The sequence below is a fragment of the Panthera uncia genome, chromosome D1, assembly GCF_023721935.1.
Source record: "Panthera uncia isolate 11264 chromosome D1, Puncia_PCG_1.0, whole genome shotgun sequence".
Taxonomy (NCBI): domain Eukaryota; kingdom Metazoa; phylum Chordata; class Mammalia; order Carnivora; family Felidae; genus Panthera; species Panthera uncia.
This window is the reverse complement of record NC_064808.1, coordinates 48,512,053-48,524,910: the sequence shown is the minus strand read 5'-3', so window position 1 is coordinate 48,524,910 and position 12,858 is coordinate 48,512,053. Positions and strand designations below refer to the sequence as shown.

Below are 12,858 nucleotides of genomic sequence, written 5' to 3'. Positions count from 1 at the left end.
GCTAGTTTGGATTGAACGTGAATCCTAATATGTTTAAACCTCAGTGGTTTTTAGATCCATGTTTTTTGAAGCAGGCCTCCTAGGCCCCATGAAAATCCAGCAGTGTAGCTAAGCACCTGTTTCATTGTGCCCAAATTCTGTATGACGTTCGGGAGTTGGTCTCTGTGAACATCTAAGCTCTGTAGGGGACAACACAGCCTTTCTCACTGGATGCCAACCAGCCTCTGTAGGAACGTAGTACAAATTACTCTTCAAATAAGTACATGCACACGCATAAGGTTTGTTACATGTACCCTGAATCTAGGTGTTCAATATGCAATCTATCTAATTATCAAATGTGGAGCCACCAACCTTCCTGTGTGAAAAAGAATTAATAATAATTAGTGTTATGATGTCCCAATTGACCATCCAAGGCTGAGTTCCCTTGGATTCAGACGTCTGGGCATGTCCAGCAGATTACTGGAATTGGTACACATGGAATCAATTTGTGAGGAGTCATGACAGTAATAAAAATGTGTAAAAAGCAAAACGAGGGGTATCTATAACCTTTCTGTGGGGCACTGAGGGTCCAAAGCAGCACCGACATTCTCAGCTGTGCTGACACCAGCAGCAACAGCTGGGGTGGGGATAGGTTTGCAGTGCTTAGGCACAAGGTCCTCAGGGGCCTCTACACTGTTGACTGAGGTATGGGAACTAAGAGATGTCTTTGAGGAACCCCAGAAATTGATAGGGCCCCTAACTGAACTTTAATTTCCTCATCTAAGAAATGAGTCACGAACTACATCTGGAATTCCTTTGATTCTTCTTCTTTTCTATACAGAGGGAGCCAAAGAAGAAAAAGAGATTATGAGTTACCGCTTAGAACTGACTGGTCTTTACAAAAATAAAAGGGAGGTAATGGCACCAATGAGGACAAGTGACATGGTATTAGTACAAAGCTAAGTCAAGTCACAGTAGACCTTCCAAGACCAAAGATCTGTAACAAGATATGGCTTATTTCCAACATGGAAACTCTAGAAGTTTCTAGAAAGATGGGGAGCTACTATCTAAGCAGCAATTGATCACAAGTACAAAGTCAAAGGGATATTCCAGTATGACACAGTACACTATTTCCTTTAAATGTTGATATGAGGGGCGCCTGGGTGGCGCAGTCGGTTGGGCATCCGACTTCAGCCAGTTCACGATCTCGCGGTCCGTGAGTTCGAGCCCCGCGTCAGGCTCTGGGCTGATGGCTCAGAGCCTGGAGCCTGTTTCCGATTCTGTGTCTCCCTCTCTCTCTGCCCCTCCCCCGTTCATGCTCTGTCTCTCTCTGTCCCCAAAATAAATAAATGTTGAAAAAAAAATAAATGTTGATATGATATGTTTCACATTATCCCATTTTATAGAATAAGCACAATCCATAGTTTATTATATTTAGAAGTTTATTTTATACAAAGAGTCAAATCACATGTTTGGTGACTGACATTGATACATAAGAGGGGTTACTGAAACTCTACAGTATAGGAGGTTATAAACAGCCTCTAGGAGGAGGAGATTTTAAATAACTGATTTTGAGCCATTGATGGTAAATGTGGTTGTTCCTGGGAACTCATTCCACATGGACTTTCCCCACATCTTATGTTCCAAGTTTTCTGATCCCCTATTATCCAATGTTATTTTCGATTTGTTCCTCTGCTTTTCCACTCCTAGTACCCATTAGTGTAATCTCTCATCTGTCCATTCCTTTTTACACCCTGTCTTCCCCTATCCTCCGGTCCCTACCCCCACCACCTTCCCAACCCTTCAGTTCTATCTGCTTCCCAGATAAATGCTGCTCCTACCCGCCACGTCGTTCATTCCTCTGCCTCTCTGCCTTTTCCATTAGAAGACTTCTCTTGAGCCTTTGCTATATTATTGTCACAAGGACATTTTTGCTTTTCTTTCCATCCATTGCTCAAGCTGGTTTTGACAGAAAATGAGTTCTTGCCATGGGATTTCTTTTTATTTGAATGTTCCATCTTAAACGATACATCGCTCATCTGAACGCCCTTTACCAGATTCTTTATTTTAGACTTATACAGAGATAATTCCAAATCCCAGGCCCTGTTACATTTTATAGATTCCATTTTTTCTTTAAAATTCTTCAGATCCTGCTGTACCGAGGGAGAAATTTTGAGGGAGAACTTTAGCTCAAAGTTCGAGGAGGTCTCTTTTCTCGATATGTCCAATAAAAACCGTGTACTGAGGGTCATCTCCTCGTTCCCTGCCTGCCCCTCTTCATCCAGAAGGCTGTTTACTTTTCTGTGGGACTCTTTCCCCAGCTGACTCTGGTCCTCTTTCACCAGGTAGGACATGGCATAAAAAAATTCCTGGAAACTAATGTGGCGGAAGGTATAGAACTTCTTGATGTCAAATCCCTCTTGGTAATCCATGCTGCTCAGGAAAGCATCAAGCCTGGTCCCATCTAAATTGTACTTCCTGAGGTCAGCTTCTTCAAACATGAACCTCTGGTGCTGGATCCCCTCAGCTGCTAAGGAGCACAGACCCATCAGGACCCTGTGCCGGGTAAGCTCAGAGCCGCCTCCGTTGTCACTGGGCGGCAGGAAGGTAGAGACATAGGCCATGAAGATGTCTGTGCCATTACTGGGAGTCTCTGAGATCTCCCTGCCCTTCTCCATCTGCTCCTTCAACCAGGAGCAGACCACCCAACAGATGCCTGGAATCTGACATGATTTGTAGAGAATATCATTCCCTTGTACAATGTCAAAGGCATTTCTGGCTTGCTTCTCATCCGTGAAATAGGAGCTGAAATACTTCCTCCTCTCATCCTCAGAAAAGCCTAGGATGTGAATATGATGCGACTGTTTCAGCAAGGGCTTCAGATTCGGCAAAGCCAGGGGCCGGGTGGTGATAAGAAGTGAAGACGTGGAAAGCATCTCTCTCCTAATTAGACGGTGCAGGATTTCCCCCATGGGGCACGGACTCAGCCTCTTCAAGCCCTTTGCAAAGGGCCTCTGCAGCTCATCAAAGCCGTCCAGGATGAACAGCAGCCGCTCTGGCTCCCTCAACATCTCATCCACAGGTGCCTGGTTGTCCCCACAACACCACAAGAGGAGCTGGTTCAGTCTGCCCTCCTGCAACAGGACCACTTCTCTGCAGCTGACATAAAAGACATAATCAAACCGGCCTTGGTAAAGGGTGCCAGTGGCCCAGTCCAGCACCATTTTTCTGGCCAGTGTTGTCTTTCCAGTGCCAGCAGACCCCTGTAGTACCACTGTGGGCGGGGCTTGGTAAGGCCTTTCTCCTGGATCAAACAGAGCCTGCAGCGACACGGAGTCCAGCTCTTGCTCCAGAACGGGGAGGGCAGACGATTCTGGGCTCTCCTGGCTAGGCCTGGCCACGAGGAGCAGCTGGCTGTGGCTGCCGCAGGGTCCCTCCTCTTGCCTCTCCTCCAGGCCACGCACATGCTCTCGGTATATTTCTCTGTAATCTGAGCCAGACACATGGGGTGTTAGCGGGTGACATGGAGATAAAGAAGGACCAAGAGGGCCGTTCACACTCTAGATCCTGATCTCTAGTTTCATTGTGTATGCTAACTTCTATCTTCCTGAAGTTTATACTTCCAGCCACAAGGACAGTGACTGCTACAGATGTGTATGTGTGTGTATCTGCACACATTTACATGCCTGGTGTGCATGTGTACACCCATATGAGTGTGCAAGGGTGTGTTTTGTGTGTGTGGGTATCTGTGGGGTATGAGTGACTGTATCCACACATGCCCATGAGAGTACACCTATGAAAGCTTATGTATTTTTTTAATGTTTACTTATTTTTGAGAGAGAGACAGAGCACGAGCAGGGTAGGGGCAGAGAGAGAGGGAGACACAGAATCTGAAGCAGGCTCCAGGCTCTGAGCCTGATGTGGGGCTTGAACCCACGAACTGTGAGATCATGACCTGAGCTGAAGTTGGATGCATAACTGACTGAGCCACCCAGGCACCCCAAAAGCTTGTGTATTTTTGTGTGAGGAAGGCATGTCAGTGTGCATCAGCAAGTAGGTGTTTGTAAGAATATGTATATGTGTAAAAGTCTCTGTGTATATGACTGAGTGTTCTGATGAAACATCCTCATTTCAAATGGTGAAGACAGGGCCGCCTGGGTGGCTCAGTTTGTTAAGCATCTGACTCTTGACTTGGCTCAGGTCATGATCTCACAATTTGTGGGATTGAGCCCTGTGTGGGCTCTGTGCTGACAGTGCGGAGCCTGCTTGGGGTTCTCTGCCTCCCCTTGTTCTCTCTCTCTCTCTATCTCTCTCTCTCTCAAAATAAATAAATAAACTTTAAAAAAAAAACAATTAAAAACTTTTTTAAAATTGAAATGATAAGGACAGAGAGGGGAGAAAGGGAAGGGAAGCTGGAGGATAGTGAAGTAATAGAAACATATTTTTGGTAATCAAAGCAGGTGCTCAAGATAAACCAGCTTCTGAGCAGAAGCCATGACTTTGTGCCAGAAGAGGTCTCAGGTGTGAAAGGGGTCTATGGATGGAGCACCCCCCCAGCACCCCATGAGAAGGGACAGGAGACCTTCTGGGCTCCATGCCCATCCTGCACTCTAGGGTGGCATCAATCCATCAGTTCCTTGAGAGAGAAGGACGCAGAAGCAGACTGTCCTCTGTGGGAAATAGCCTGAGCTGCCTGCTAGGACAGCAGCTAAGGCAAGGTCAGACCCCCACCACCTGATGCCATTTCTGCTGCTTAGCGGAATCCCCTTCACCAACATCTTCCCCAATCTCTAAGTCCTTCTCCTCTCCTCTTCTTTTCTGTGGCACTATGACTGGAGGCAGGAGGTGGGGGCATTATGGCCACAAGATAATAGTAATCTTTCTGTAAATAAATCCCCACCTTCGGCTCAGGCTGTCAGAGCCTTGGGCTGGAGACCACCAGGACCCTGGGCACTGGTGATCCTAGGCATGGACAGAGGGCAAGAGTAAGAGACAGCATAAATCACAGGCTGTGGGAGTCTCTGGAAATGTCATGGGGGTATCATTCCCATGATACATTGCTTACATACATAGTCCTGGGGCTACCCTGACCTCCTGTCATCCCCTCCTGCACTCACCATTCAGACAGATGTGGCTGAGCTGGTCCACTAGTTCCAACAGGTTCATGACCTTCAGGATCCTGAGCACCACCTTTGAGGCCTCCTGTGCTCCATACAGGGAAATCAGCAAAGAAGCCAGGTCCACCCGGCTCAGGTCCTCCAGCTCCCCACGAGCCAGCTGTGGCTGCCTCTCAAGCAGGCTTCTGTCCCGTAAGTGGAACTTGAATAGCTTGAAGCTTTTGTCCTCAAGGTCACTCAAAACCCAGAGCAATGTCTCTCGGGGGCTGTGGGCCAGGGCCATGGTGTTGGGGTGAAGGGTCGAGTTGAGACCAGTGACCTGGAGAAGCAAGGGAGAGGGGAAGAGAGGTGAGCACTGAGGGAAAAGCAGCCTGCAGGCACCTCAGCCACTCTCCTTTCTGGGTGTTTAGCAAGCTGCTGAGCCCAGGCCAAGGAGAGAGGAGAGAGAGACGTGTGCAAAATTCCAAGAAAAGCGAGTAGGTGGGACAGCAGGGAATTTTCTTACTCATTCCCGGCTGTGCCTCTTTGTCAGCTGACGTGTGTCTGTGCCAGCAAATAGGAAGGAAGGGATGTGGGTGTATAGGTTCTATCTCTCCATCTCTCCCTCCGCCCCCGTTCTCCCTCTCACACACACTATCAGGCCCTAACTGCCTACTTAAGACAGTTGGGTTAAAAATATATACTTCTTTAAGTTTTCAAAGTGAGCCCTTCCCTGACTTTGTGAACCTATCCAGAGTTGAAGCATACTGGCTAGGACTACTGAGGAGTCCTGGCAAGAAGGTAGAAACTCTATATCATCAACCCATTGGCTTCGCAATCAGCCTCATGGACTCAAGCACACACAGGATTTCAAAGCTGGAAGTTTTCTAATTCAGATAAGGAGACAAGTTCAAATAATAAAAGAACAGTCACTTTGAGGGCTCACTTTGTGCCCCATGATTTCTTTTCTTTTTTTAAAATTTATTGTCAAGTTAGCTAACATATAGTGTATACAGTGTGCCCTTGGCTTTGGGGGTAGATTCCCATGATACATTGCTTACATACAACACCCAGTGCTCATCCCAACAAGTGCCCTCCTCAATGTCCATCATCCATTTCCCCCTCCCCCACCCCCCCACCAACCCTCAGTTTGTTATCCATATTCAAGAGTCTCTTATGGTTTGCCTCCCTCTTTGTTTGAAACTATTTTTCCCCTTCCCTTCTCCCACGGTCCTCCGTTAAGTTGCTCAAGTTCCACATATGAGTGAAAACATATGATATCTGGTTTTCTTTTATTTATTTCACTTAGCATAATACCCTTCAGTTCCATCCATATTGTTGCAAATGGCAAGATTTCATTCTTCCTCATTGCCAAGTAGTATTCCATTGTATATATAAACCAGATCTTCTTTATCTATTCATCAGTTGATGGACACTTGGGCTCTTTCTATAATTTGGCTATTGTTGAAAGTGCTGCTATAAACATTGGGGTACATGTGCCCCTATGAATCAGCACTCCCGTATCCTTTGGATAAATTCCTAGTATCACTATTGCTGGGTCATAAGGTAGTTCTATTTTTAATTTTTTGAGAAACCTCCACACTATTTTCCAGAGTGGCTGTACCAGTTTGCATTCCCACCAACAGTGCAAGAGGGTTCCTATTTCTCCACATCCTCACCAACATCTTTTGTTTTCTGAGTTGTTAATGTTAGCCACTCTGACCCATGTGAGGTGGTATCTCAATGTGGTTTTGATTTATATTTCCCTGATGATGAGTGATGTTGAGCATCTTTTCATGTGTCTGTTGGCCATCTGGATGTCTTCTTTGGGAAAGTGTCTATTCATGTCTTTTGCCCATTTCTTCACTGGGTTATTTTTCCCCATGATTTCTAAGTGTTATCTCTCTTGATCATCACAGAAACTATCTTAGGGGTTACTCCAGATAAGAAATTTGAGAGAAAAGTGGTTTTCCAGAATTTTCCAGAGCCGGACCAGTGGGCAAAGAGGCAGGGTTTAAATCATTGTCTATGACCTGGGTAAATAGGAACAGAAAGATGTGAAAAGAAAAACCATAGAAGACAGATGCAGAAACCATGTCGTTAGACTAACTGCTATCCCCCACTAGAGAGAACAGGATCTTGAATTGTGTTTAAAATATAGAGCTAATATGTTGACAGGGTGGCAGTCTTCAGAAGAAGAGAAGCAACAATTAGAAGACTTCAGAGTCCAGAACTACCCCTCTGATCTATAACCAATGGGAAATCCATCTCAGTAGCAAAATGTCTGAGAGCTAGAAAAAGGTATTTGGATATGGGGAAAGCCACTGAGATTCAAATGCCAGCATTTTAACTATGCACCAAAAAGTGAGAAAAAAAATTTCAGAGTATGTTAGGATACAAGGGACTTTGGGTGCAAGTCTTGGGGTAGTTTGGAAAAGCAAGCCCATTGACACAGGAGTGATTTACAATAAACTCTCAGGCTCCCCTGAAAATCTCTGCTGTTGGCAGAGCTAATTCAGGAGACAGCAAGAAAAGATAGCACTAGAGGGTGCCAAGGAGATCTGCTATCTAGGCTTCAGGCCATTTGGACTCAAAGAGCTGGAGGTGAGTTAGGGATGACTCACCTCCCTTAAGCAGGAGCCCAACAAGCCAGGTCCTGGGCACTGAGGGAAACAGATCTTCTTTTCTAGTCAGACCCCAGCCAAGCCTGGGTCCACTTAGCCCAAACCCACTAGTTCACTTCTTCTTGGTGGTGCTGGGATTAAAAGGGTGGGTGGGACAATCCCGTCACCTCCCCTTTCATACCTAATAGGCTCTGGCCCATCTGGGGCTGGGAGAGATGAAGCACCCCAGGGCCTCAGAGCAGCAGAAACACCCACACATTCCATCTAACATTCAGTAGATAAGCGCTGCTCATCAGAAGAAAACTTGACTTCCTTCCTGCACATAGTAAATTGAAAAACAAGGGAATGGCCAAAGGGATGACCTATTCTGTCACCAAGAAAAAAAAAAAGAGTCCAGCAGCCCTTTCCTCTCCCTCTCTGAAACCCCAGCACTCTCCTACAACTTGACACAGGGCCAGGCTGGGGCAGTCTGACTCGCGAGGCAAAGGAATGGAGGCACTGTCACCACCATGTCCTCAGCCATGCATTGCACCATTTCTTCACATTGTTTAAACCACTGGAGGATGTGCTCCACCAAAGTGAAAAGGGAGAAATATAGGAGCTCCATGAAACAGGAATCCAAACAAGGAGGAAAACAAAGCACCCTCCCCACTCTGCCCAGGGCACCTGGTCAGAGAGCCTAGAGTGGGGACAGGACAGAAGCCCTGACCGAGGAGAATAGGGCTCTCAGATCATCTCCAGGGGGAAAAAAGAATTGACAGAATAACAGATGTTTCTAGGCCCTCTGGAAGATCCTACTGAGAGGCTACTAGAAGGTATGGAGAAACTAACATTCAATACCAAGAAAACTAAACAAATAACTAGAATATAGAAATTCTAGCTCTAGGAAAAACAAAAAATAAGAAAGAATTTTACATAATAATAAACTACAACACTCCATTGTAAATAATGTTTGCATAGAAATAATAATGGAACCGCTGAATATTGATCTAACTAAAATGTATAATATAACCATATTGAAAGGACAGTGGTGGAATATTATGGCATAGGAAGTCAAGAGATAGTGCATAAAATTGATGAGACAAAAGGTAGCAGTAGACATTTATTATTTAAAAGTGCAGAGATGAGAGGCACCTGGGTAGCTCAGTTGGTTAAGCATCTGACTTCAGCTCAGGTCATGTTCTCTCACAGTTTGTGGGTTCGAGCGCCACATCGGGCTCTGTGCTGACAGCTCAGAGCCTGGAGCCTGCTTCGGATTCTGTGTCTCCTTCTCTCTCTGCCCCTCCCCCACTTGTTCTCTGTCTCTCTACGTCTCTCAAAAATAAATAAATGTAAATATAGTAAAATAAAAAAATAAAAGTGCAGAGATACAAGAGGAAACAATTTAAATATAAAAGCAGTTGCCTCAGGAAAGAGAGAATGGAGGTAGTCGAGTAGGGAGGGGGTTGGAGAAGTGGACCAGGAAAGTACTGGATTTGGAGCACAAGCTTTTTGATGTTAATTGATCTTTTAAACTATGAGCATATATGTTATAAAATAAAAATTAGCAAAGTAAGAACAGGAGGTAGAAGTAGAGATAGTAATACTGTATTGCATATTTGGAAGTTAGTAAGAGTAAATCTTGAAAGTTCTCATCACACAAAAAAATTTGGAACTATGTATGATGATGGATGTTAGCTAGATTTGTTGTGATGATCAGTTCACAATATAAACATATATTGAATCATAATGTTGTATATCTGAAATAAATATAATGATGTATGTCAACTAAACCTCAGTACAAAAGAAAGTACATTAACTAATGTATATAGACATATCTTTCAGGAAGCTTGGCAACAAAAGGAATTGAGAGGTCCTGAGAAGATGTGGGGGATGTGGGGCCAAAAGAAGGTCTTGTTTGTTTTAATGTGAGAGAGTATGGGAAGGATTTAGATGCTGATAAAAAATCATCTGACACAGAATCAGGTTAGAAATACAGGCAAGAGAGAGAAGTACCAGAGGAGAGAATTGAGCTGTGGATTGAGGCAGGATTCAAAGCAAAAGCAAAAGATGGGCCTTTGACAGGAGAATGGAGGGAACATCTTCCATCCATGCCTGAGGAAAGTGACAGGGTCATTTGGCAGAGCAAAGCGGGTCTGTGAGTTTTGTGGTCAGGTGAGGGTACTCATGTCTGGTTGTCCCTGGATTCTCTTTGAATGATGAGTAAGAGCATCTCCTAAGGGTGGGACGGCTGCTGGTGAAGAGGGGAGAAACCATAAGGGAGCAGCTTGGAGCCTCTTTTGTGCACCTTTCCCCCTATCTCCCCAAGGCCTCTGTGCCCAGTGCTCAGTGAGTTCTGCCAGAATCCAGGAGAACAGGAAGGAATGGGAATTGGTCTCTCCCAGAGACTTAACCAAGCTGAGGCTAGAGACCGAAGCAAGACAGCAAAGAATCAAGCCCAAGAGATAAAATGGGAAAATGGAATGAGACATAGCCACATACATAGCATGACACAGAAAACTGAGTCCACTAACTGAGAAGACTCTCAGACTGGCCTTCCCTAGAAGGATCCAAGTATGGAGATGATGGGTCAGGGATTGAAAGTCACACTGGAAGGAATAGAAATGAGATGTAAAAAGACTGGTTTTAATTGAAGGGTGGAGACAGGACATGAAATGAGGCAACCCTGGCTTGGCTGTAGGCAGAACTGAAACTGGAGCAATGGAATTCGAAAGGGAAGGGGTGGAGACAAAGAGACAGAGGCCAAGGGTGGAAACAGTCAGAAAAGAAATACAAAAGACAGAAGAGAGAAACAAGCGGATGAAACAGAAAGCGCTCTCTCTCTCTCTCTCTCTCTCTGTCTCACACACACACACACACACACACATACTTTATACACTTATTCTGTAAAGAGGGTTTTTCTTAACAGCAAACTCTCAAGAAACAAGAGTAACTAGAAATATGTGTGGAGGGATTGAAGTCTCTGAGTTGAGCTACCAGAATTCCGTGCCTGCATTATAATCTTTCCTCACCCATGGAGGCAAATGCCAAGGCAAAGTTCAGTATGCATCATCACCCCCCTGCTTCCAGGCCTGCCTAATAGAGGTAGGGGCTCCAACTCCAGACCATCCCTTCCATGCAAAGGTCCCTTGAAAAGGTGCCTTCTGGCCCCTATGGTGATCACCATATTCTCTTTTATACTTTGGTCAGTTCTAACAAAGTTAGCATATGGGGTTGGTAAGTTTAAAGGTCCTCTTGAGATCGACTCCATACAGCCATTTGGAAGTATCCATCTCTGCTATGAGAGGCTGCCTTTTCTCAACAGTACTCCCACATGGCCTTGGAGGAGAAGGAGAACTGCATTGTCCCCAGTGACTTGGCAACTGCTAGCAAGATGGCGGTCAGAAAAACAGGCAGGTTGGCAAAGTACATGCACAAATCAGAATGGGAAATATCAGAGCTAGAACATTTCAAAGTCCTCATATCATTGGTACAGCTATTTAAACTCAAAACAAATGAGTTAAAATGCATGGTAACTTTGGCACCTGTGTGCTGCTGGAACACCACCACTCCATCAGTCAGGGAGTTGATGTTGAGGAGAATAACTATAATGGCTCCCAGTGCTTTGACAAAACTTCAGATGTATACCCTTCTGGCCAAGCCTCTGCAATTCCATACTGTTAGAGCATTCATTGTATCCCTTTGGGGTTCCACTCTTTTTTAAGTTTGTTGTGCCTGAGCCACAAAAAGAAGCGTATATGGATTTCTACAGAAATTTTGATTCCATGAAAGATTTTGAGATGAAGAAGGCAGGTGTCTTTCAGAGTGCAAAATGATATTGGAATATAAAGGTTTTATTTGGATTGAGTTCCACAGAAGTTTGTCACTGACCTGTAATCCTTAACTATGAAATATGAATATTGTACACTAAGGAATCACTTCCCTTGATAAGTAATTAACAAATAAGAAAAGGCATGGCAAAATCAAAAACAATAATTAAAATGCTAAAATTAGAATGTGTTTCTTAACTAGCAGAAGAACCTTAAGAAAACACAATCAGACAAATAACCACATTATAAGGCCAAATAGAAGTTAAAAAAAGAAAATGGAAAGTGTAACAAAAATAAACAATAAAATGTTAGAGGGGTACCTGCGTGATTCAGTCAGTTAAGCGCCTGTTGAAGCCCCATGTCAGGCTCTATGCAGACAGCTCAGAGCCTGGAGCTTACTTCAGATTCTGTGTCTCTCTTTGTCTATGACCTCCTCCGCTTGTGCTCTGTATGTCTGTCTCTCTCTCAAAAATAAACATCAAAAAATTAAAAATATAATAAAATGTTAGAAATTAACCCAAATAATAGTCTAGGTATGGGAATCCAAAAAATTCAAATGTGGGCAGTTGGATTTTCTAAATATTTATGTATATGCTATTTACAAGAGATCCTCCTAAAACATAAAGATATGGAATTCTTGAAATCAAAAGAATGGAAAAAAGATATATAATACACTTATCAAGGGAAATCTGGTGTAGCCATATTTATGGAATTCAAAAACTGAAGAATTAAAGAGTATATTACTTAGTCAACCCATATATATTTGAAATAAACCATAATTTTTAAGCAAATGATGTTACACACAAATTCAGGTGAATAGTCACTTATCAGGGTGGGGCGGGAAGGCAATGAGATCTTGGGCGTGAGCAATAGGTATATGTAAAGCAGCAGTGCTGGATCCAACCCATACCAGCTCTTGAAAGCCAGTTGGCAAATTTTCAGGAATTTTGAGAGCCAGTTGTTAAATTTTGAGAGCCAGTAGCTTGAAATCAACCATGATAGGAATATCTATACTATGGAAATTGATAACAAAACTAGGGTCACTTTTTTTAAGGGAGCTGGTTGTTAAACATTTACTAGCATACCACTGAATGATAATATGCTAATACTCATGATAATATTACCTATTATAATGTTCTAATTTTCATAGTAATAAATTCTATTGTATATAATTCTATTTTAATAAATTCATATTCTAATATATTAATTCATAATACTGCTGTTGATAATGTTCTAATCCTTGGTTTGGGTTGTAGGTCCTGTTCATCATTTTAAAAAATTAATGAATGTTCTAGTTCTTGGTTTGGATAATAAGTCCTGTTCATTACATTATTTAAAAAATAATGAGTG

At 43.7% G+C, this 12,858-nt stretch overlaps 1 protein-coding gene across 1 annotated transcript; it reads right to left on the bottom strand.

The window, feature by feature from the left end:
• Nucleotides 1–1,461: 1,461 nt before the first annotated feature.
• On the bottom strand, nucleotides 1,462–5,379 carry NLRP10 (NLR family pyrin domain containing 10). The gene is made up of 2 exons (XM_049622870.1): nucleotides 5,097–5,379; nucleotides 1,462–3,469 (listed from the first exon to the last, which is right to left on the bottom strand). Exons 1-2 carry the CDS (start codon nucleotides 5,377–5,379, stop codon nucleotides 1,833–1,835), a joined length of 1,920 nt encoding a protein of 639 aa, XP_049478827.1. The 3' UTR covers nucleotides 1,462–1,832.
• Between the last annotated feature and the right edge of the window lie 7,479 nt (nucleotides 5,380–12,858).

What these genes read in the sequence shown, in the direction of transcription:
- NLRP10 (XM_049622870.1), bottom strand. Translation starts at nt 5,379, where the DNA reads ATGGCCCTGGCCCACAGCCCCCGAGAGACATTGCTCTGGGTTTTGAGT. An exon ending in CAGCCACATCTGTCTGAATG is followed by an intron (nt 3,470 to 5,096) that starts GTGAGTGCAGGA and finishes TGTCTGGCTCAG; the next exon opens with ATTACAGAGAAATATACCGA.